Below are 23,392 nucleotides of genomic sequence, written 5' to 3' on the forward strand. Positions count from 1 at the left end.
TAACGATAAGAAATTTAATCTAACTAATATTTCATCATAATTATAGGCACAAACGCCATTAAAGAATCTAGCGTAACATAGAGCTACAAATTTCCTTTGAATCCTTTCCAATTTAAAGGAATCAGTATTAGTAATAGAGTTCCAAACAACAGAAGCATACTCAATTTTGGAACGGACTAAGGTACTGTACAAGACCAAAAGGCTATCAACAGTGGAGAAGGAAGAAGTAATGTACCGAATCAAACCTAGCATTTTCAAGCTCTGTGAGAATATATAGTTGATATGCTGGTGAAAATAGAGCTTACAGTCCAGTAGAACACCGAGATCTTTAACACAATGGGAGCGTGCCACCAGGTTCTTACACAATTTGTAATTAAAATAAATACTGTTTGTCTTCCGGGTGAATGATATAACAGTCGTTTTACTTAAATTAAGTTGCATCCCATTCACAAGACACCAATTTTGCACTGAATGGATGTCGTCCTGCAACAGTTTGCAGTCATCAACATCGCTGATACTCCGATACATCTTTAAGTCATCAGCAAATAAAAGGCACTGTGAATTATGTATGGAGTCGCAGATGTCATTAATGAATATATTAAAAAGTAAGGGGCCTAGGGTGGAACCCTGAGGCACTCCACACTTAACACGATAAGGATACGAAAGAGTTCCAGATACACGAACAAAGGATTGTCTGTCAGAAAGATAACTATGGAACCAATCAACATAACTGGGTGATAGTCCAAAGTTTCTAAGTTTCCCAAGAAGAATACTATGAGGGACTAAGTCAAATGCTTTAGTAAGATCAAAGTATACCGAATCTGTTTGTCCTTGAGTACTAACTGAAGGTAAAACGGAATTAAGGTAAGTAACCAAATTTGTTGCTGTGCAATTAAATTTACGAAAACCATGCTTTGAGGGATTTAATCTGTACTTAAAATTTTTTTGCAAATGATCATACACAATAAATTCAAATATTTTTGAAAAGTTATTAAGAATAGAGATGGGTCTATAATTACTAACACTGGAACTGTTGCCTTTTTTAAACACAGGAACAACAGCTGTTTCTTTCCACAGGGACGGAAAGGTGGCACTAGTTACACTTAAATTAAAAATATAGGTTAATAAGGGAGTGAAAATATCAGAACCCTTAATTACTAACGAAGGAATTCCATCTAACCCCACACACTTTGAGGGTCTGAGGCGCTTGATCGCCTTGCTAACTTCAGCAGGAGAGATAGGAGCGGCGGGCAAAAAATCAGAAGTAAAAGTATCGGTAGGAGTGACGGACTGGCAAGAAGTGTTAAAATTTGATTCAAAATGCGTAGCAAATTCATCAGCAATGTGTTTCGGGTCACTGACAAACTGATCACCAATTTTTAGCTGAATGAAGGAGTTATCTTTTCTTTTGAAATTTGAAACGTGTTTCCAAAAATGCTGAGGGTGAGTTTTAAGACTGTCATCAACAGACTTTAACCACCGCCGCCTATCAGACCTGATGGTAGCCTTAACTAATTTACGAAAGTGTGCAAAGTAGGAGTAATGTAATAATAATAATAATAATAATAATTCAATTAATTTCATTTATTAGAGTGCTTGGCAACATCCAAAAGAGGCCAATAACAGCCAAGCACTAACAATAAACATAAATATAACAATACAAAAACAAACAAACAATAAATTAAATATATAGATGTACAATATAATAATGATAATATATCAATTCATTAATTTGTTACAAAATAATCAACAAGCAAATGAGCTGAATAATATGCCTAGGTATATAATAATTAAATTAAAAACAGTTAAATATAAATAATACATACAAAATGAAACTTTAGTAAAAGAAAAAAGAAAAGAAAAGGAAATTGGCTAAATAAAATGCCCAAGAAAAATATTCTCCTTGTTAAAAATGTTGATGCGCTGACAGACTGCATTCGCAGCAGAAGCACACCTAAACAAGGAACTAGCGTTAAGACTACGATAAACAAAGAAACGAGAAGTAGTCCCTAATGGATCGGAGGGTACGCACAAAGAAACTGAATCCAAAATAGATGGACAGCAAATTTTACCTTTAAATATATTAATGAGAAAGAGAGCATCAAGATGGCTCCTCAGCAGGTGCAGTCAAAGAAAATTTATCCTCACTGAAACGTCTTCATAATTATAGTCACTTAGGCCATTAAAAAATCTGGCGTGACATAAAGCAGCAAATTTCCTTTGAATTCTTTCAACTTTGGTAGAATCAGTGGACGTAATAGAATTCCAAGTAACAGATCCATACTCCAATTTAGACCAAACAAGACTATTGTATAAAAACCAATAAGCTATCTAAAGTAGAAGTAGTACCTAATTAAATTTAGCATTCTATCTAGTCTAGCAATAAGATGTTTCAGTCTTCTTGGCAAGAACTGCTATAAAATTAATGAAACTTCACCACGAGACCCAGCTATAATAAAACATTTATGCAACTGGTTTATCCAGACAATGAATGAAGATTCACTGACCCACAAGTATTGTTCTTTACTGACAAAGCCTGGTTTTACTTAATTGGACATATGAACACACAAAATAACTGATTCTGGTAGTCAAAAAATTCCCTCATTTCATGGGCCATCACTTTTTCATATAATACTTTTGACCAACTTCCACGTATGCCTAATTATATAAAATTTCTAAACTTTAAAATGGAACCATATACTGTACAGTATTTATAATTTCATTATCACTAACCTCTCTAAACACTTTATGCAAAGTGTAGAGAAAAAAAGGTTTATATGCACGTAAATGAGTAAATAAATTATTTAAATTTGATCATTTGTCATGTAAATGTGCAGTAATAGTGATTAAATATCACTTATGAATAATAACTGACAATCATGTACAATTCTCTGCTAGCGATATTCTATAATTGCAGGTCATTATTGATAATAATATAATGGCAAGAAAAATTATACAGTAAACTGAGACAAAAAAGGTGAATGAATCACTGGGTCCTACGTCCAAGAAGCCTAAAGTTTAATTTGTGAACATATGGAATTATCTCTATTTGAGATTTTTTTTTTAAGAAATACTCTTATTGCTGACTTCCTTTACTGATCAATTCTTCTTCTTCTTATTCTTTTAAGAATCTTTTATTCCTTACCTGCATAAAATTTTAAGATCATGTGAAAATATCCCACATGTGCTTCCTACATAATAAACTATCCATTGCATTAAAATGTTCTAATATCTGATAATACAAATTTAACAATCCCATTCTTTATAAGTACAAACATCAGAATTTACTACATCTAGATATAGATAAACATATTTCTAATTATAAAATATAGGCTATTAGAATTTCATAAGTATTTTTCTTTTCAACCCCTGATGACTTAATGGTGAATATGATCCTGTAATTTTGTGCCATGCCTGTGGAGGAGTGGAACACTGCATACCTTTTTGGTATTGTGAAGAATCTGCGACAGGTGTCTGAAGCATTCTAGTTCTTGCTTTAGGCCTCGAAGGAAGAGGACTGGACCATCTGAAAGTTACAAGACATATAATTAAAATGTTTTACCTTCTTAATGTCCATTCACAAATTCTGTCCACCATTTCCACTTCTTTGTAATTCAACTTTATTTTCCACAGACATTTAGTTTAAAATTTGAAAAACATGTCTTCTTGTTGATGAAAGACTCGGGTTACAAGCCGCATCAGGTGGCTGAATGGTGAATAGACCATATCTTCTGCCAACGTTTCGAAAACAACCCCTGCTCTCATCCTCAAGGCTGCTGCGTAACAAATCTGAGCCCTGAGGATGAGAACACAGATTTCTCTCACAATGTTGGCAGAAAATATGGTTCATTCACCATTCAGCCACCTGACATGGCTTGTAACCTGAGAGTCTATCATGAAAGCTTCACTTTATACATGTCTTCTTGTTATTATCCATATGCACATACGAGAAACTCTACTCTGACAAAAAGGAGTTTTAAAAAACTTTCTGTGTTTATCGAAATACAAGAAAAATATTAAATCAATTTAACAATCAGAAACTTCAAAGTGGAACATAACAGAAATATTATTAAAGCTAAAACCATTATCTTGTAAGCAAAATTACACAATTTAACAATCCATTTCCACATGAACATTCCAAACAAGATATTTACTATTTAGTTTGAAAGTGAAAACAGATGAAATACTATGGATGGCTAGGAACGTGTTCATAATTCTTTTTTAATTTAATTAATATTCTGTACAAAGATAATACAAATACAAACAATGGACAACAAATTGAACTTGTACACTTCATACAACATAGAGTACTATGGATTGTCCATGGAAAATGCAGTACATACAAAAATTGAATGTAAAAATTTTCTGGGAACCATAAAAGTTGGAATTATCGTAAATGTCATTTTGATTTATTACTAACTAATTTTATTTACATTAGACACATTACTTACATGGCTCTCACACTTTCAGAGTACAGCAAAACCAAATGTCGCCATCTATAAATGTTAGGATATTCTATAGGGTCTATATTTAAGCCATCCAATGCCTGCATTACAGTGGCATCCAACTTGGTAGGTGAGTCACTAGAAAAAAAAATTATATTTCAATAAGACTATTTTGTGCTCATATACTTAGTATTCTGGGCACTCTTTAAGGTGGTTACAGATTTTTCATCATTAGATCTAAATGTTGCTAACCACATATAAGACTACATGGCAGCACAGGCGTTTGAAAATTACAAGATGAAGAAACAACAAAATACAGCTTCTAGCAATCATTACCACTTTAAGTGATTAAAATTTTACTGTCTACAAAAATTAGGTAACAATTAGTGTGTTTGGGTACTTCACTGTCAGATAAAGATTTCATGAATGACGAACTGCTGACAAGGCAAATATGAATTCTATGCAGCAGGCAAAAAAACTTTCCCCAACATTTTGGTTAAATAAATGTAGCAGCAGTAGTGGGTAGAAAAATTATTCTACTCTTTGCTTTATGTGATATTCAGTATTTACCCTTGTATAAAAACATCTGCCCATTCGACTGGTGTTAACATTTCAGCGTCATCGCCATCATCATCATCATCATCATCATCGCAGTATGAATGTACTTCATTTCTGCTGAGTTTTGCAGGTGTTGATGGTGGTGTGAAATATTCATCATCATCATCATCTGGAATACAAATAAAACTCACATGCATAAGACATGATCTGTTAGAGGCTACCATCTATACATTTCATAAAATTATATGGTCAGAACCCCTACATTCTGTAAATTACAACTAGTCCCTTCAGGTCTTTATACAGGGCTAATCTAAATGATGTTCCCGATTTGAAACACGTTACTCACGTTTAATGAAATTCAGATGCACAAAATTGGTACCGATGGAAAGAGAAACTCTCCAAGTTTATGTTGGTATACTTCGCGGCCGCATAGTAACACTGTTCGCCGCCAGGGGCGATATGACAGAAAATTACTGCCAACGAAGGCAGAGGAGCCTTTTGTGTCCTGGATTTCCACATTCACCGGACCTGATGCCCTGTAATTTTTTTCTGTAGGAGTTCATCAAAGATATTCTTCATGCAACCCTCACCACAGACCTTGCCAGAAGCCATTACAGCAATCGATCATGATATGCTGCAACGTGTCTGGGAGGAACTCGACTACAGGCTGGATGTGTGCCGAGTTACCAAGGGGGCTCGCATTGAACACCTGTGATGTACTAAAACAAAACTTGGAGAGTTTCTCTTTCCATTGGTACCAATTTTGTGCATCTGAATTTCATTGAACGTATTACTTCTTTCATATCGTAAACATCACTTAGACTAGCCCTGTATTCCACTAAACCAGGGGTTCTTACCCTTTTTCGCTGGAATACCACTAATTCTAATTTAACACACTAAATGTACCACTAACCAAATTCGTTCAGGGAAATCTTATTTATGTTAATATTATCTTCTGCTTTTCTTACTTAGTTCGCATACCACCAGTGGTACGTGTACCACAGGTTGAGAAACGCTGCACCATACAATATTCAGTCTCCAGCACTTATATTAGCATAAATTTCCATTTTAAAAAGACATGTACATAAAAACACGCATCAGAAATCTTACCTTCTAAAAACTCACCACCTGATGATATGTATGTCATTTGATGTAACTTATTAGTTTCTGAATTATATGTCTGTCTCTTTTTAAAGCTGCTCACTTTCAGATTACAGTGTGTTTCATGAATGGAACCTTCCATCTCACTAATTCTTGTACTATCACACTGCTGGTCAGAATCTAGTGGAAAGTACATAATTAATTAGCTTCATTATTTATTATAATGTACAATATGCTAATAGGATCAACAATAATGAATATGAGGAAGGAGATCAATTGTAACAGTAACTATATTGTCTAAAATCCCCTGAGTGTCACAGAAGAAGAATAGAATGCAATGGTATTTACAGCATTCACAGCACCATCTACAGAAGTAAAATATTGGTACTGCTAAAAATCTCTTTTTAGACATTCTAAACTTGTATGATTTTTCAAGAACAAATTGATTCTACAAACTCCACTCACTGGAAACCCTAACACTTGGAGGACTTATGTTTTCAAGAAAGAGACCAGTATATGCAGCGAGTATAGGCGTGAATGGGTAAAAATTTGATTTGTTACAAAGGTCGCTCAGTTACATTTGGGAGTGTCAAAGACTTCAACCTACATCACACGAACTGATTCCAACAAAAAATCCGTAATTCTCCTGCTTCTTATTTGGGGCATATGATTTAAATCTTAGCCTGGAGACTAGTTATCCTAAGGTTTTTCATGGTTTTACTCAGGACTTCCCTGCAAATTCTGGGATCAGACCATGTCCACCTTCTTCCATATCCTTTCAAATTCATTATTCATTACTCATCTCATCATTTGATGCTAAGTAATCTCAACTACTGACAGTATCATTAAATAAACCACAAATAAATAAATACATACATAAACAATTTTTAGTCACATTCAGCATTTACTTACTTTAGTTCAGGGGTTCAAATAATGAAGAATTATCACTAGATGGAACTGAAATGGTGATGGATATATATTTATTTTCAGTGCTTTGTTAATCCCCGAGTATCACTACATTTTTAAGGTGGAATAAAGGTACCTTACATAAACTAATATAATTTCTACAAATAATAAATAAAATTAAATTCTACATTTATTTTATGCAAACAACGTAACAAATATGCACTCACCATTATCTTCTACAAATGTAAGTCGTCTTGTAATTCCATCTGATGAAGATTGTGTGTTAGCTTTGTCAGATGTAGACCGCACATGATTTCTCTTGAAGGACCAACCTTTCCTAGCATTTCTCATAAAATTATGATTTTGTCTGAAGCATAAGCACTGTGAAGCATCAGACCAAATCCTCATACATTCTTCTTCTGTTCGGACATGGATATCTTTCTTAGCACCACTGGTTTTGTCTGTGTCTTTACCATTTCCTTGTATTTCTAAGGCGCAAAGAATATACTCGGCAATACATTTTACCTGATTACGTTCACAATTGGTTTTTCTTTGGTGTTCAGCATATGCATGTGCATCACGGTAACATACGCTCACATCATCCTCTTCATCTGAATAAGAACACGACAATGGGGAAACTGTAGATTGAAGACCAGACACGACAAATTCCAGTTCATCACTAGTAAGCTCAATAAGCTTTGCTGCTACAATTACGGCGATTCGAGAGTGAACGAGATTAAAATCGACAGATGCGAATCTGGCGTCATCTTTAAAACTGCTGACAAGATCTTGGAGATGCCTAATTTCTGGATCAAGCATGTCAGGCACTGAATCACTAACCCGTACACTACGACCAACAACCGCGAGTCCATCAAACATTCGTTTAGCGAACACACAACAAGATTTTTCTACACATAAGAATGGGCTAAGACCTGGATTCAACAGAGTTTCATCTTCCATGCCAGCATTTGCATCCACTTTTCGATGACTGTACACATTTGATTTGGTCTTAAACGCATTCTCTACTAGTGGTTTAACTGGACTGGTGTCAGACAGACTGCACGCTTTAAAAGCAAGGCACAGAATTGACACTGGACTAATCTCATCATCAACTGACTGATTTTCACTATACTCTGTTAAAGATGATACACAACCATTCACTACACATTCTGAACTATCAAAACACTCCTTCGTTGAATATGGTTTCTGTGCAGCCTCCTGAAATCTGTTCTTCAGATAAGCCTCAAGTTTCTGAAGCCCATCCTCAGAGGCCAAATTTGTAAATGTATCAAGAAATGGCCAATATTCATTCCAACCAACCCTGAATTCCTCAGCCAGGTTCCTGTAAGAAATCACAGGCACAAAATATATTATACTTTCGGGCAAAGTAAAGCAGATATTTTCTTCCTTTGCATTATGCTTCATGGTCAACATTTTCTTTGGCCAATAACATCAAGCTACTAACTGAAACTGTTTGAGCAGGACACCATTCTACTACTAAAACAAATATACTAATATTATTTCATGTGAAAATAGTAAAAACATTTTCTTGCATCCCATTATTTTTATATGGAAAAACTGAGGAACACTGTCAACAAAACTGAATGAATAATAAGAGGCAGAGAAACAGCATAAAGTAGAATAAAACACGCATCTAAATACAGAAAGATGAAATGGAAGGAAAGAATAAATGGCTTTGTAATTTACCATCAACAATGCTTGATATTACTTATGATTGGCTGATGTGTGAGTAGTGGAGTCAGCATTTTCCTGTCAAACAGACTGCCTCGTGAGGTTCTAAATTTTAAAATCTATACATTCAGTAACAGTAACATATCATTTTGCTTCATAATCTAAACTTCATTTGAAATTACATATGCACAATATTCGCTTTTAGAGGTTAACTGGGACGTGCAAGGCTAAAGGTTCACATGGGGCACCAACTACTCTTGCCCTTTCTCAGGTCATGGTGCATTTATCTTATAATACATAAGAATATAACTGTTTGTTGAGTAAAATAATTTCTATATTTGAAGCTCTGACTTCAAGAACCACTTAGATTTGGGCAAACAGTGTCTCACTAAAGCAAAGTGAAAGAAACATAAGCTTGAAGTCGTCCGTATCTCCCACCTGCCAACTCTTTCTAATCCTTTCTCAACATCCAGCAGTCTAAATGCATGACAACTCAGACTTCCTGTATATGAATGTCTGCAGGCATTCTGCTTTGGAGTCCGAGGCATCCGAGGAGGAGTCTTCCACTTCTTCTGGAACACGATTGCTTTTTCATGATTCATTGGTCCTGCATAAGCCCGGATTTCCATCCTTCCATTAAGTGGATCAGCTTTTAATACCTGATGAATAAACATTTTAGAACAAACAGTAAATTAATAGAATGACGTCTCCTCTGATGATGAGCCATGTTTGTATGAAGTTAATTTTCTGCATTTCACAGACTGTGTCTGCCTCCAACACCAGAGACTGACAGGTTGATTTCATTGGTGATTGGGTGGGTGTAGTATAGATATATATGCACTGTCAGCTCATGGAGCCCAGTCTCCTTGATCAAGAATGGACCAAGGGGACAACAGTAGGTGGTGTATGGCGATCACCCTACCTAAAAGGACACAGTCCCTAGATTATTTCCTATAGAACTGAAAACTGAAACACAAAGACAAATAAATTCAGAAGGCATTCAAAATATAATAAAGTCAAGATACAATTAAATAATGGAAAACAGCTATTAAGCACATAAAAATAGAACATCTACAAAAAAATTCAAAAAAGGTTTAATCAAGGTGTTTTGAGAGGAACACATTTAATCTGTACTCTTCGGTGCGAGGCAATATGATGACGAAAAAAAAATTGTGACAAAACATTTCACGTTAAGTAAAAGATTTTACAAACTGTTATATTTGATAGTTTTGGTTACATATGAAGTACACACACAATACATGAGACAGAACATATAAACCTCCTTGCATCCATCAAATAAGCAGTGTGTGGGGTCTAAACATGGTAACGAAGTAACTGTCAACATTCCTGCTAGAAATGAATCTCCAGACATCCTGTGAACACCCTGAATTGTCTCAGCTTCACTTTGAAAACTACGTGCTCTGATATGAGAGAATTCTCTGACTAATTTAAATTTCTCGACAGGACCCTGCATAGTGAATACATGTGTAAAAACAATTTATTACCAACCAGAGGGCAAGCAGGAGAGAATGGATCACCAACAGTAGGCTGTACAGAATTATCCTCTGATCTAAGTACAGGAACATAAAACATCTCATCCAGTAAATTTGACAGTTTTTGCCTTAGACTTTCATCTGGAGAGGAAACACGACTGCAGATAACCTGGAAAAAAAGAAGAAGGAGAAATCATGAGAATGGTAAGTAAGATAGAAATAACGTTATGTACATATAACGGGTTACAGGAAGTAGCCACACTATTTTAATTGTTTCAGCTATGTAAAATCCTACATCTCAGCAAGCAGACTGGTCCTCTGGCAGCACTCCACATTTGTATTAGGGAGGTTAGCTAGTTTGAATCTTGACCAGTCTAATGACTATCTGGATTGTCATTTTTCTGTTTGTGAGTCTCTCCAGGCAATTTCATGGAACTGACATAAGCCATGACAGACTCTTATCTATTCACAATTCATAATTATCGTCACATCACATTCAATTATATCAAATTTCTAAACTTTAAAATGGAATCATATACTGTATATATATAATAATTTCATTATCACTGACATCTCTAAACACTTTATGCAAAGTGTAGAGAAAAAAAAGGTTTATAAGTACGTAAATGAGATCCTTGGTAAAACTCTAAAAGAAAGGCCTTCACAAATTCTTACAAACAATATTTTAAAATGTCAATGTGCTAAATACTTTATGATATACTTAAATTTCTGGGTTATATTATCACTTTTTTACAAACTGAGAAATATTTTGGACCAACTAACTCCAAGGTAGAGGAATTTTCCTTAAAAATTTCTGTCATTCAAATAGTCAAAAAAATTCCCTCATTTCATGGAATTTGATGCGCCATCACTTTTTCAAATAATACTTTTGACCAACTTCCACCTATGCCTTGACCTCTTGTCTTACGGTTTCCCAAACAGAACTTTGTACATATTTCTTGATTCTCCCATCATACTACATTCCCAACCAATCACATTCTTCTTAGTTGAAGCACAAAGAATAACATAAATATTTTATACCAAGTACTCACTCCTGAAGAATACTGTGATGTATATATGATAATGAAAATACATGTTACTTGCATCTCTTGGTGTTTGTCCATATTTATTCCTCGCATGTCTATCACATTGTGGATAAGACACCAATACATCTACAACTGAAAGAGCTCCCAATTTAACTGCAAAATGTATCGGAGTCTCATTGAGGGCCTTATCAGGAGTATTCAGGTAAAGATCCAACAAGATACGAGCTCGGTCCTCACAGTTGGCAGCATCATCATCTCCATACAGCAACTGAATAAATGCAACATTGCTCACTGTCTGTAGAATTAGATCACATATTTGTGCGTCACAAGCCTTGGCTGCTACATGCATTGCGTTATACCGTGAGCCTTCCTAAACCTGAAAAGACAAAGAAACAGTAAATAAATTATTTAAATTTGATCATTTGTCATGTAAATGTGCAGTAATAGTGATTAAATATCACTTATGAATAATAACTGACAATTATGTACAATTCTCTGCTAGCGATATTCTATAGTTGCAGGTCATTATTGATAATGAATAGATTATTCACTTTTACCGTCAGGCACAACAAAGCATAATGATTTATAAGTTTATAGAGTAAATTACAGCTAACGTAAAATAAATAAATAATATATAAATTAAAGACTGTGACACATCTTACTGTAGTTCCCAGTGGAATTAAGGTTGAAAGTACCAAGAAAAAATGGTAAATCCCCATAAGAGTTGAAATCAAAGAAGAACATGGATATTCTTCTCTGTTTTACATTTGGATCTCAAGATAAATGTCAAAGAACAACATTGACTTTTATTTTAATAAAAATGCACAGCAAAGCACACTCCAGTTCACACACTGCTGCTTGCTGGGAAAATCTTGAATATTGCTTCCTCAATATTCTCTTTGATTTATTTTATGCACTTTGTCTTTCAAGCTACCCCATAAATAAAAATCACACAGTGTGAGGTCTGGGAAACAAGTTGGTCATAAACTTTCATTAATACATTTTTCAACAAACATGTCAGTTACTGCGGCCACAGAGTTATCGGTTGTGTTCACCTTTACTGAATCCTGCTGAAAGTAACCATACACTAAACCAACCAACCAAAGAAGCTAACTGAGGGCAGAGGCCTGCGCAAGCGCAAGCATCGTCCCTACCTAGGTGAAACCATTCCTGCGCACAAGACGCATTGCTGGAAATGGTAAACGGTCGTAATATAAGAACGGAAATTTTGCTAACGCTAACGGGGTTTCGTCGTGGCGGGAGCCTCGACCATTCAAACTGGGATTTGTTGCTGCTGATGGGAGGTTATCCTGTCAGGCAAGTTGTCGAAGGAATTTGGTTGGTTGGGTCTCTGGGGTATGAACCCAGAGAGGGAGGGGCCGTTTCGGCTGAAGGCCTCTGCGGCATGGGGGGAAGATCACTTCAGCTGATGGCCTCCATGATCGGGGGGAAGGGTGGCGGGCCGTGCCCCTATTAAGTTATACCCTGGCATTCGCCTTACAACTGAGGAAAGCACGAAAAACCTCAGTCAGGGTAGCCGAGTAGTCTAACCACTCGTTGTGCTGACTTGGCCGTCTTTTGGGGATGGCTTCGGCTGGCCTGCTGAACATCAGTCGCCCTCGGTTGCCCTTGGGTGAACTCTGGCAGCCCTCATTCGGCACGAGTGTCTTCCGAGTTGCCGAACTAAGGGGTTCCCCACACCAGCTAACCTCGAGTCAAACCTCTCAGTTAGTGCTCTGATGTGGTCGGCAAAGAAAGGGACCCCCAGATCCTCATGTATTTGCCTGTTACTAACGTACCAGGGCGCGTTAGTAACAATTCGAAGACACTTGGATTGCAGAACTTGCAGCTTCTGGACGTGGCTGTGGGCAGCTGACCTCCAGATCGGGCATGCGTAATCCATTATGGGACGGATGAGCTGCTTATAGAGTAGTACACCGTTCCTGATTGACAGGCCACTTCTCCTATTGATAAGCGGGCCTAGCACACCTAATCGTTGCGCTGCCTTCTTTCCCACTTGGTTGACGTGCGCCGACCAAGTAAGCCCGGCGTCAAGGGTGACCCCCAGATACTGTGCTGTTTTGACCCATTGGATCGGCTGTCCGAGGAACTGCACTGCTCGGGGCTGTTGGATGTGTCTTCTCGCGGAAATGAAGAGAACCGCGGTGCTCTTCGAGACGTTGATAGCAATCCTCCAGGCCCTGAGCCAGAGCTCAAGTCTACTGAGGTAGGTCTCCAGATACCTGACGAGAAGCGTTGGGCTACGGGACGTGACTACTAGAGCCGTGTCGTCCGCGTATTGTGCTAACTCGACGTGGCGGGACGGTGTGGGTATGTCGTTGACATACAGACTGAAGAGCACAGGGGAGAGAATTCCGCCCTGCACAACTCCAGCCCGCATGGTACGACGTGTGGACATGGCCGACTGGAAGGATGTCTGGAATGTCCGGTCAGCGAGGTAGGAAGAGATGGTTTTTACCAAGTACGACGGGAAGTTGAGGACGGTCAGTTTGTATAGGAGGCCTTGGACCCAGACTGTGTCGAAGGCTTTGGCCACGTCCAGGAAAACCGCGCCGGTTAGCCGCTTCTCATCAAGGTTTCTGTTGACCCTTTCGACGAGGCGAGCCAGCTGTAACGATGTGCTGTGTCTGGGTCGAAACCCAAACTGCTCGTCGCGCAGCAGCCCGCGTTCACTGACCTCGTGTAGGACCCTCGTTAGTAGGATTTTCTCGCAGAGTTTGCCGACCGTGTCGAGAAGACTGATGGGTCTATAGGAAGAAGGTAGCGTGGGGTCCTTCCCCGGCTTCAGTATGGACACCACTCGAGCGTGTTTCCATGCCGAGGGGAAGTGTTGCCTGCGAAGGACCGCGTTGAACACTTTCGTGAGAAAGGTTACCGCGCGTCGTGGGAGATGTTTCAGGACCCTGTTCGGTATACCGTTGGGGCCCGGAGCCTTGCCAAGCTTGAGTCCCTTGATGGCCTGGGCGACCTCCGATGGACTGGTTAATTTTGGTTCATTTACAGGGGCATACTCGTATGCTCGCATCGCCTCGTTAACCATGTCAATTGTAGTCAGGTCCGACGGGTAGTCTACCGGCTGGAACTGGACCTCAAGGCTGTCGGCTAGGGCTTCTGCCTTCTCGGGGTTCGAGAGAGCCAGTCCTCCCATCACTAAGAAGGGGGGCGACGGAGTGGGGACTCGCATCACACGCTTGGTCATTTTCCAAAGCGACTGGTCCTCGCAGTCCAAGGATTCGAGCGTGTCGCTCCACTGTTCGTTCCGCCACTCGTTGAGACGATAGGTCACCGACCTCTGGAGTCGATTGACCTGGGTCTTAAGAGCGGGGTCTCTTGTGACCTGCCATCGCCTCCTCAGCCGGTTCTTCAGGCGTATTTCATCTCGAATACTAGCGGGTAGAAGCGGTCGCCTGTCAATGCGGGGTCGAAGCTTGGGAGCGGACGCTGCTGTGGCTTCCAGGATAGCACTGGTCAGCTCCTCGACGCACTTGTCAATTTCTTCCTCGTCGTTTACCACGGGGTTCCCCGGTAGTCTGCTTTCGAGGCAAGCCTGGAATGCAGCCCAGTCCATTCTCGCGAAGTCCGGGCGATCAGGCAGGTTTTGAAAGGACGATCGGCACGTGGTGTCGACGAGGACGGGCAGGTGATCTGAGCTGAGTGCGGGGCAGACAGTCAGGTGCACCGGTAGGACGAAGTCCTTGATGAGGACAATATCAAGGACGTCAGGTGTGGCGTTGTGTGTGTAGGGAGCCGTGGTTGGAGAATCCGGCCCGTAGATGAAGCAGGAATTTCTGTTGGCGTAATCACGCAGGAGCGAGCCCCTAGTAGAGATAAGGCTAGAATTCCAGTCCGTGTGTTTCGCGTTGAGGTCACCAGCCAAGAGGACCGGGAAACCCCCGCTCAAGCACTCGGTCAGGTCCGACTCTATCCATGGCCGGGTGGGTGCGAGGTATGCCGCCACTAGCTTGACTTTCCTGGTTGCCAGTACCAGGTGAATGGCGGTTGCTTCTAGTTGTTGTAGACCCGATACCGGCACAGGGTAATGATCAATGCCCCTGCGGACAAGGATCGCTGTGCCACCCCCTAGCGTCGGGCGGTCCGTACGGTGGCAAACGTAGTTCGCGAACCTCAAGGCCCGACCCGACGTGAGGTGCGTCTCGTTCAGGAGGCAAACATCGACTCCGTAGTCACCGAGGAACTGCTCCAGCTCCAGCTTCCTGTCGCGGACACCGTCGGCGTTCCAGTAAGCCAGCCGCAAGGCCTTGCTACCGTGTCCTCTAGGCCGTGCAGTCATTGTCGGCCATGAAGAGGAGAACGGTTTTGAGGAGGGCTCGCGGACGAGACCCCCCGGGGGGGAGTGAATGGATCGCGGCGAGGAGACGTCGTGTCAACTCAATGCAGACCCGTGGTGAGAGGGTTTCCAGGATATCTGAGATGTCCTGGAGCGGTGATTGACCCTTGGGTGGGGTGGGGTCAGTCTTCTTGAGAGCAGGTGCTGTGGGATTTGCCACCGGCGCCACAGGACGAGCGGGCTTGGCACGGCCGCCCTTGGGGATAGTCTGCCGCTCAGTCTGTACAATGGCTCCAGTTGGCGTTGGGGCGGGGTTCTTCATAGCCGCAGCCTTGACGACGCGGCCACCACGGACCACGTGGTTCCACCCAGGGCCCAAGTTCTCCTGCTCGAGGGAAGGCTTAGCTAGCGCCGATTTGGGCGCTGGCAGGCGCGTGGAGACGTCGTCCTTTCGGCCGCGATCCCCTTTCGCACGCTGTGCAGCGGCCGTCTTGGCTTCCTTCCACTTACTGCAACCTCTATAGTTCGCAGTGTGGTTGCCTCCGCAGCTGCAGCACTTAAGTTGTTGCTTGGGGGTGGCACACGACCCGGATGGGTGAGCGTCCCCGCAGGCCACGCACCTGGGTGCATAACCGCAGTTCCGCTGCGTGTGCCCGAAGCGTTGGCACCGTTTACACTGCATGGGCCCCTTTGGTGCAACATATGTTTCTACCTTGACCCGCAGACCGCAGATCTCAGTAAGGGAACGCACTTTCGCCACGTCGGGGCCTCGTGCTATCGACACTATAAAGTGTGGCGTAAGGGGACGGTCACCGTCCTGGTCCATGGCCCGGCGCCTCGATCGCAGTTGCATGACCCCCTGCACAGCAATGTGCATGGCGGCCAGCTCCTCGCGTACCTCGGCCTCAGGCATGCGCACTCCCAGGTTTTTAATCAGCAGGCGCACGCACCGATCCTCAGGGAGGGAGAATGTGTGAAAACTCACACCCTCGCCCTCATCGAGGGACCGCAGGACCCTGACGGTGGCCCGGAACCCGTCGGCGGTCTCAGGCACAAGAGCCAGAAGGTCTCCCTTCATCTGCGCCACGATCCCGCAGGCCAACTCCGCGCGAATCCTATGCAGGAAGCTGCGTACGTCCTTCACCCCAGAGACGTACACCGGGGTTTTGTTACGGCGCTCCCCCGTTAACTTAAGGAAAATCCTTAACCTGAGACGCAACAGTCAGTAGAGGGAGTGCAATACGGTTCATTCAGGCGTGCATAAGAAATGAGAAATGAACCTTATGGCATGCCGGCCGAGATTGTTGCACGTGACCGTCGCAGATATGCTTTACAAATTCCAATCTTTCGCGCAGCTGTTAATATTTTATATGAGCACCTGCGTTTCATATTTACACATTCTTTCTAGTTAAAGAAATACAAATTGAATTACTCCAAGTATTAATTTTTTGACATTCCATCATAAATGTAAGAAGTCAATTATTAATATTAAATATTTTCTGTGTAAAAGGAAATTAATTTAAAAGTAATGAAATTTTGCAGTTTAATTTGCACTTGTTTAAAAATAACGTAGTGTTTTTTATACTTTTTTAATTTTGAGACGATTATTGAGGGGCCCGGTCGCTGTTGAACCCATCGCCCCTGCGACAGGGAAAATGTTTCCTTCCTTCGAATCCCGATTATTCATTTTGACCAATAAGAGAACGCAGGAAGGCAAGAACTCTGGAAGAAGTGTCCTGAGTTCGATTTCCTTCAAGGGCGGTTCCCTTGGCTCCGAAACTAAGCGAGACAGAAGAAGGGATCAGAGTTTATTGCTTCGAAGAGGAGATTTCGGAAACGAAGGCCTCGACACCGAGTTCGAGACCCGACAAAGATGGTTTCTGTTGACGGGAAAGCACCCACGAGAAGAAATCGACGCCAAGGCAAAATTCTTTCGTTTCGGAGAGGAAATTACGGGGTCTAAGGTCACGGACACGAATACACAGTCCTCTGTTCGAGTCTCTGTTAGGATGTTGGTTTCTGGGGTCATTATTACGGGCGTATTAAACGACGAACGTTTACTGATTAGGCCTTTAAGCTACCGGGTGTCTCCAAATTAATCTGCTGATTCTGTGTGGTTATAGTAGTTAATGATTTTTCATTTATTCGTGGTTTATTTAACGACGCATTTTCAGTAGGCGTAGCACAGGAGCATTAAATCCATTGATAAATCCTAGCTTAATTCTGTATTACTGTCGACTAACACGGATGCCACCAGATGTCTCAAAAGTAAAGTGCTGTACAATTTGTAGGGTTACCCAAATATCGGAAAAGTTTTTGTGGTAATATAATTTACCGCATTCGACCGGCGGCCGAATAAAGCACGTAGTTTGGTGGATAAGAATAAAAGGTGTATGAAAATGCGCCCCATTGACAAGTTCTTGTGCACACGAATGTTTTTAAAGCGCTGGACTGACTACCAACTGCCGACAATTGGATTTTTCGCCTCAGCGTGAACTGTGCGTGCGAAATCGAGAAATTAAGCTGGTCCAGGCGGAGATGAGGCCTACAGAGGGAGGACTTCGAAGTTTCTACCCCCACGGCCTCCTTCACTGTTTTCAGGGCTGAGATACTGGGTAAACCAGGTAGAAGGCGTTCACCACGACTTATAAGGTAGTGTTTATTCTTGTTCCTTCAACGCTCTATCAACTGATAATGTTGCGTATCCATTGATTAAACATGCCAGGATGGTTGTGAATGATGGATCGCGGGAGTACGTTCTGTGCTTGCTTTAAAGTAACTGAGAAGAACCAGGAAACTGGGGTTAGCCGGTGCCAACATGTTAGTTTACTGCGATTGGATGAAGCGGATATTTTGGGCGTGTTTTAAGTGGAGGCTGGAATTGGATGGAATTTTTTTTTAGATTATGGAGCCAAAGAGTTTCATTAATCTCACAGACGGCTTCGAATGGCGGATGCAAAGTTTGTTATGAATTGTGAATGGGACAGGGCGAATGTGTAAACGGATTTGAGGAACTGCTGAGGAATTTGCCTTCGACAAGGTGGGGATTGTGTCGTTGTACGAGATTCGAACTGAAAATCGCTTGGATAACCTGTCAGCTTTGTCTTGAGTACTTCGAGGTTTTACTTTCGTTAAGTTAGAGAATTTTCTGGCGTTGATTCTGATTCTGCCTCAGATAATTCGTTGATTCGATAATTGTTCCTGTGCCCAAGCGTCATCTTCACGCTTCGTCCTGCTTGATCCTCGGTGGTCAAGGGATACCAGGCTAGGTGGGCCCCAGAAACAAGACTGGTCACAGAGAGGGAGGGAACTTCGCCCCGTAGTCCACACAAAACCAGGATCACGATTGATTATGGCCGCCAGATACGGAGTTTTCGGATAAGCATTCGCGGACAGCCGACAAGGGGTGATTCTCCGACTTTTGGGTTGGGCGCGGGGCTAACAATTCCAGGCCGTGATAATAATATGCTCATCTGCTCTTTAACGTGATACATGCGATATTATCATTTTTTTATGTTGGCTAATAGGATACGTGAGAATTATATTTTCATATATGTCTACAATTTGTACTTGACAATTTTATAGTTGTATTTTGTGTCTTTTATTAATCCACAGTTTGTTCCAGAATCTCTTCTCTTTTTTTGGCAACTTTAATAAATAAAATTGCCGAAATCCGCTGGGCTGACACAAATCTAATTACTCCTTAAAAAGGCTTTCATTGCACTCTGTTCATGCCAGATTTAATGAAGAAATGTTGGCTGATTTGGCTACTGGATCAGAGGGAGCAGCTCGTAAAAGTAATACGTAAAATTATATTTACCAGACACAAGAATAAGTAAAATGAATATTATTGTGCGGTGCACCGAGAGCAGAACCATTGAACGTTGTAGTTGGAAACCAACAGCTGGAGAACGAGGAGCACGACGGACGCTCTATGCACCAAGGAGGTAAAAGCAAGGATAGCCATGGCCAAGGCAGCTTTCGTCAAGAAGAGGATACTTCTCACTAGCAAGTTGGGCTTGGAGATGAAGAAGAAACTAGTGAAGTGTTACGTATGGAGCAGAGACTTGGACACTCAGGAAGAAGGAACAGAAATACCTGGAGAGTTTCGAAATGTGGTGTTGGAGAAGAATAGAGAAGATCAGGTGGACGGATCGAGTGACCAACGAAGAAGTATTGAGGAGAGTCGACGAGCAAAGATTACACGAAGGAAAGCTAACTGGCTGGGACATATTATGAGAAGGAATGGATTACTGAGTGATATCATCGAAGGCCAGGTTGAAGGAAAGAGAGGACTGGGAAGAAGACTGATACAGTACCTGCATACACCCTTCCTTAATAAGAGCCCTCATTGAAAATTCCCCATGAGCCATTCTTATCTTCAAGTGCAACATTAGAAAATCAAACTCTTGGATGACCTTTTCAAATACTATAATGGTGAACTTACATAAGCACCCTCAAGTCTAATGATGTAAATTTAACAATTTATTTTCATCAGATAACTCAATTTTTCTCTCAAAATCAAAGACTGATAAGTTTCAAGCTTTAGGCCTCATAATGGCCTCATTACTTATATAAATATTGGGTTATATCACAAATTCAATTCTTTATACCTTATGGAAACATTTTACTTTTCTCCTTGAGTTTAGTCACTATACTTAACTATTATTTATTGCTGTAAATAATATTGCAGTTTTATATTTAATAACATGTACCAAAATATTGGCCACAAAATTTTATAAAAAAGAGTGATAACTGATCCTGAAACTTAAAATGGACACATTCCCATCTTTCATCTTTATTTGAGGTTTGAACTTAATATGTCTATTCTTTGTGCTCCTTTTCTGTTCCTCGGATTTTCTTTGTCACGCACAGAAAATCAGGCTTTTTGGTAGCCAAACCTATACAAAAAAATTAAATACATTTTTTACATATAATTGTAATTAACTTATATAGAATATTTTCTTACTTTCATAAACATTTTTCCTAAAAATATACTTAGCAGTGATTCAGATTACAGAATCTTACTGTCAGAACTTCTATTAAGAATAGTTTTTCTGATATTCCTTATTTAATTTAGTACAATTTCGCTTATGTTTGTGTTTCAATAGTAACTATTAACAAATGGCCAATTTCCATTAAAATCATTCTACACGTACTTCTAAACTTCTGAAGTTTGATTAGTACCTACATCTTTGAATGTACTCTCCTGAAATTTTATATGATAATATGTTTTATAAAAAACATAAAACCTATGAAGCTTGTTTTTGTACAAAATATAAAACAAACAAAAATGGCCACTGTGCAAAATCAGTATTTACTAATTTGTTCAGTGCCAGTAACTAATTAATTATTGTAGCCAAAATTGTGCAAGTCGGGATGGAGTCATAAATGCAACAAGTTTTGTATAAAATTTGTACTGCAGTGTTATGCAGAAAATAATAAAATTGTACAAATATCAGTCTATAAATTCAGCTGGCTTCTCTAGACAAACATAAGAAACATATATAAGTATTTCAAGTTTAAATTATAGCTACATCATTGTTATTGGCAGCAGTCATGTTTCAGTCATTTTTCGTCATTACTTACTGTAATTTATTTAAGAGACTGCATAATAACTGTGTCTTTCTAGATTTCCCCATATAACTATTCTATCCAAAGATTAACAAGGATACATGACATATGAGAAAGAAAACTTACATTTTATATCTTAATTGCGTCATGTTTGTGTTTTATTGATACAATATTTTATTTATTTTCCGTCTATACACAAACTTAAAATAATGTTGTTTAAAATTATTTAAAATTATAACCTTCTCAGTAGACACTGTATCTTGTTACATTTTTTGTATCGACGACATGTTTCAATGTGTATTACATCATCATCAGGTCTATCAATTTTAATATATTTTAAAAACTGTTGTACATTTTGCGTTGCGTTTGTTGATTTATTTTGTTTAATTTTAAGTTTTTGTCTCTTCCTTTTGTATTACATATTAACTCTTTAAATTATTATATTTCCTATGTCAATATCCAAAATCACGACTTGAAAAATTAATTTTACAGATATAAAACATCCAAATACAACCTCCAAATCAAAAGGAAGAGACAAAAACTTAAAATTAAACAAAATAAATCAACAAACGCAACGCAAAATGTACAACAGTTTTTAAAATATATTAAAATTGATAGACCTGATGATGATGTAATACACATTGAAACATGTCGTCGATACAAAAAATGTAACAAGATACAGTGTCTACTGAGAATGTTATAATTTTAAATAATTTTAAACAACATTATTTTAAGTTTGTGTATAGACGGAAAATAAATAAAATATTGTATCAAAACTTACATTCAGAAGAGCAATGTCCAAGAAATAGAAGTGTGTGATAAAGCCTTCTTTGGACTCAGAAATTAATTGGTAGAGAAAAGATATGTACCAAATTATAAGATGTAGAATACATTCTGCTATCACATTAAAAATGTCAGTATTCTGGGGATGTACACAGTGCAAAACAGAAGAATACTCACCACATTACCAAATTTTGTGCCTCTATATGTAACACATTTGAAACCTGTATAAATGATAATGCACTCAAAGTCTCCTATTACTGACATCAGAGGACTGTGGTTTTACATAAATTGCTGGCATCACCCTCCCACTACCTAAATACTAATCATCAGATACAATGTAGTTTAATAAAACTGAACTAACAGTGTGTGATACAATAGAACAAATTTAAGCTTCAAAATAACTACATGGACCAATTCAGAAAATTAAAGGACAATGTTATTTCCTTAGCAACTGTCATCAAAAGTGATTTCAGATGTCAGTGTGGAGGCAGTAAATGAGACAATAATGACATTAAAGTCAGTTTAAATGATGCTATAGTGAGAAAGGTTTAATTTAACAGAGTAAATATCCAAAAGTAGGCCTGTATCTCTTCAATCACTCCTAAGTAAAATAAATATTACTTTTTTAATATAAATAGTTGATAATTAATTATAGGGTTTACACAAAACACGAGCCAATAAGCACTTAATATTGGTATCTGAGTAACTTTGAAGTAAATATAGTAAATTGTTCCTAGTTTAAAAACTTACCAGATGATTGCAAAACCTTGTAGTTTTCTAGGAGATTGTAATTACGTTTTTTATCATATTCTGACATGTCATTCCACTCATTTAATGAGAAAAGGCTTGACAGTTCACTATAGTTATTCTCATCCATTATGAACTAAATTCTTATTACACTTAATATAAGAAATACATCACCACCATTTTCATAATTAAATAAAATTATTCCGTTTATTCAAACATGGCTGTATGCCAACACTTCACACGTGTCATAAATTATATTAACATTTAAATTAAACCTGTTCACACACGTTTATTAACAAAGGGAAAAATGAACACCTATCCACATATATTATAGAAAAGGGAAGAAAGAAAACTTGTAACACAATTACAATTAAACTGAAACTATTATTTTCTAACACTCTAAAATTGGTTCCAAATTCTATTGAAAAAACTAAATATTCATTCTGCACCAATAACAACTTATATTACGTAAACGAAGAATTAAACTAAATAAATAAATAATTGGAGGGAAAAATAGACACAGAAACCAGAACTTATGTGATGTAATAGTTAATCAAACAAATTAAAATTAATTCGCAGATATCCTTCACTGAACACTATGCAATCATATATTCTAATTCCATGGTTACATTAAAGAACTACGCACAGTGGTAAAGATGCTAATGCACAAAATCTTGAGTGATGCTATTATTGTTTTCGGCCGAATTGGCGGCTGGAGCGTTCACCAATCACAAGTAT

The 23,392-nt window shown here is 39.2% G+C and overlaps 1 protein-coding gene across 1 annotated transcript; it reads right to left on the reverse strand.

Annotated features, from left to right (window-relative positions):
- Positions 1–2,064: 2,064 nt before the first annotated feature.
- LOC147872041 (ankyrin repeat and LEM domain-containing protein 2 homolog) lies at positions 2,065–23,163 on the reverse strand. The gene is made up of 9 exons (XM_087359265.1): positions 22,658–23,163; positions 11,300–11,611; positions 10,212–10,364; positions 9,141–9,361; positions 7,238–8,352; positions 6,114–6,284; positions 5,016–5,172; positions 4,452–4,583; positions 2,065–3,526 (listed from the first exon to the last, which is right to left on the reverse strand). The coding sequence occupies exons 2-9, from the start codon at positions 11,588–11,590 to the stop codon at positions 3,337–3,339; spliced, it is 2,430 nt and encodes an 809-aa protein (XP_087215391.1). The 5' UTR covers positions 11,591–11,611; positions 22,658–23,163; the 3' UTR covers positions 2,065–3,336.
- Between the last annotated feature and the right edge of the window lie 229 nt (positions 23,164–23,392).

The sequence above is a fragment of the Zootermopsis nevadensis genome, unplaced genomic scaffold (genome assembly GCF_977971745.1).
Source record: "Zootermopsis nevadensis isolate Lab colony 2312 unplaced genomic scaffold, Znev_1.0 Znev_ptg000031l, whole genome shotgun sequence".
Lineage (NCBI taxonomy): Eukaryota > Metazoa > Arthropoda > Insecta > Blattodea > Termopsidae > Zootermopsis > Zootermopsis nevadensis.

Excerpts from the sequence above, each read along its gene's own strand:
- LOC147872041 (XM_087359265.1), bottom strand. The coding sequence starts at position 11,590 with ATGCATGTAGCAGCCAAGGCTTGTGACGCACAAATATGTGATCTAATT. Across the intron at positions 4,584-5,015 it reads GCAGATGTTTTTATACAAGG|TGACTCACCTACCAAGTTGG; the intron begins GTAAATACTGAA and ends TTTTTTTTCTAG. Across the intron at positions 3,527-4,451 it reads TCTGAAAGTGTGAGAGCCAT|ATGGTCCAGTCCTCTTCCTT; the intron begins GTAAGTAATGTG and ends TGTAACTTTCAG.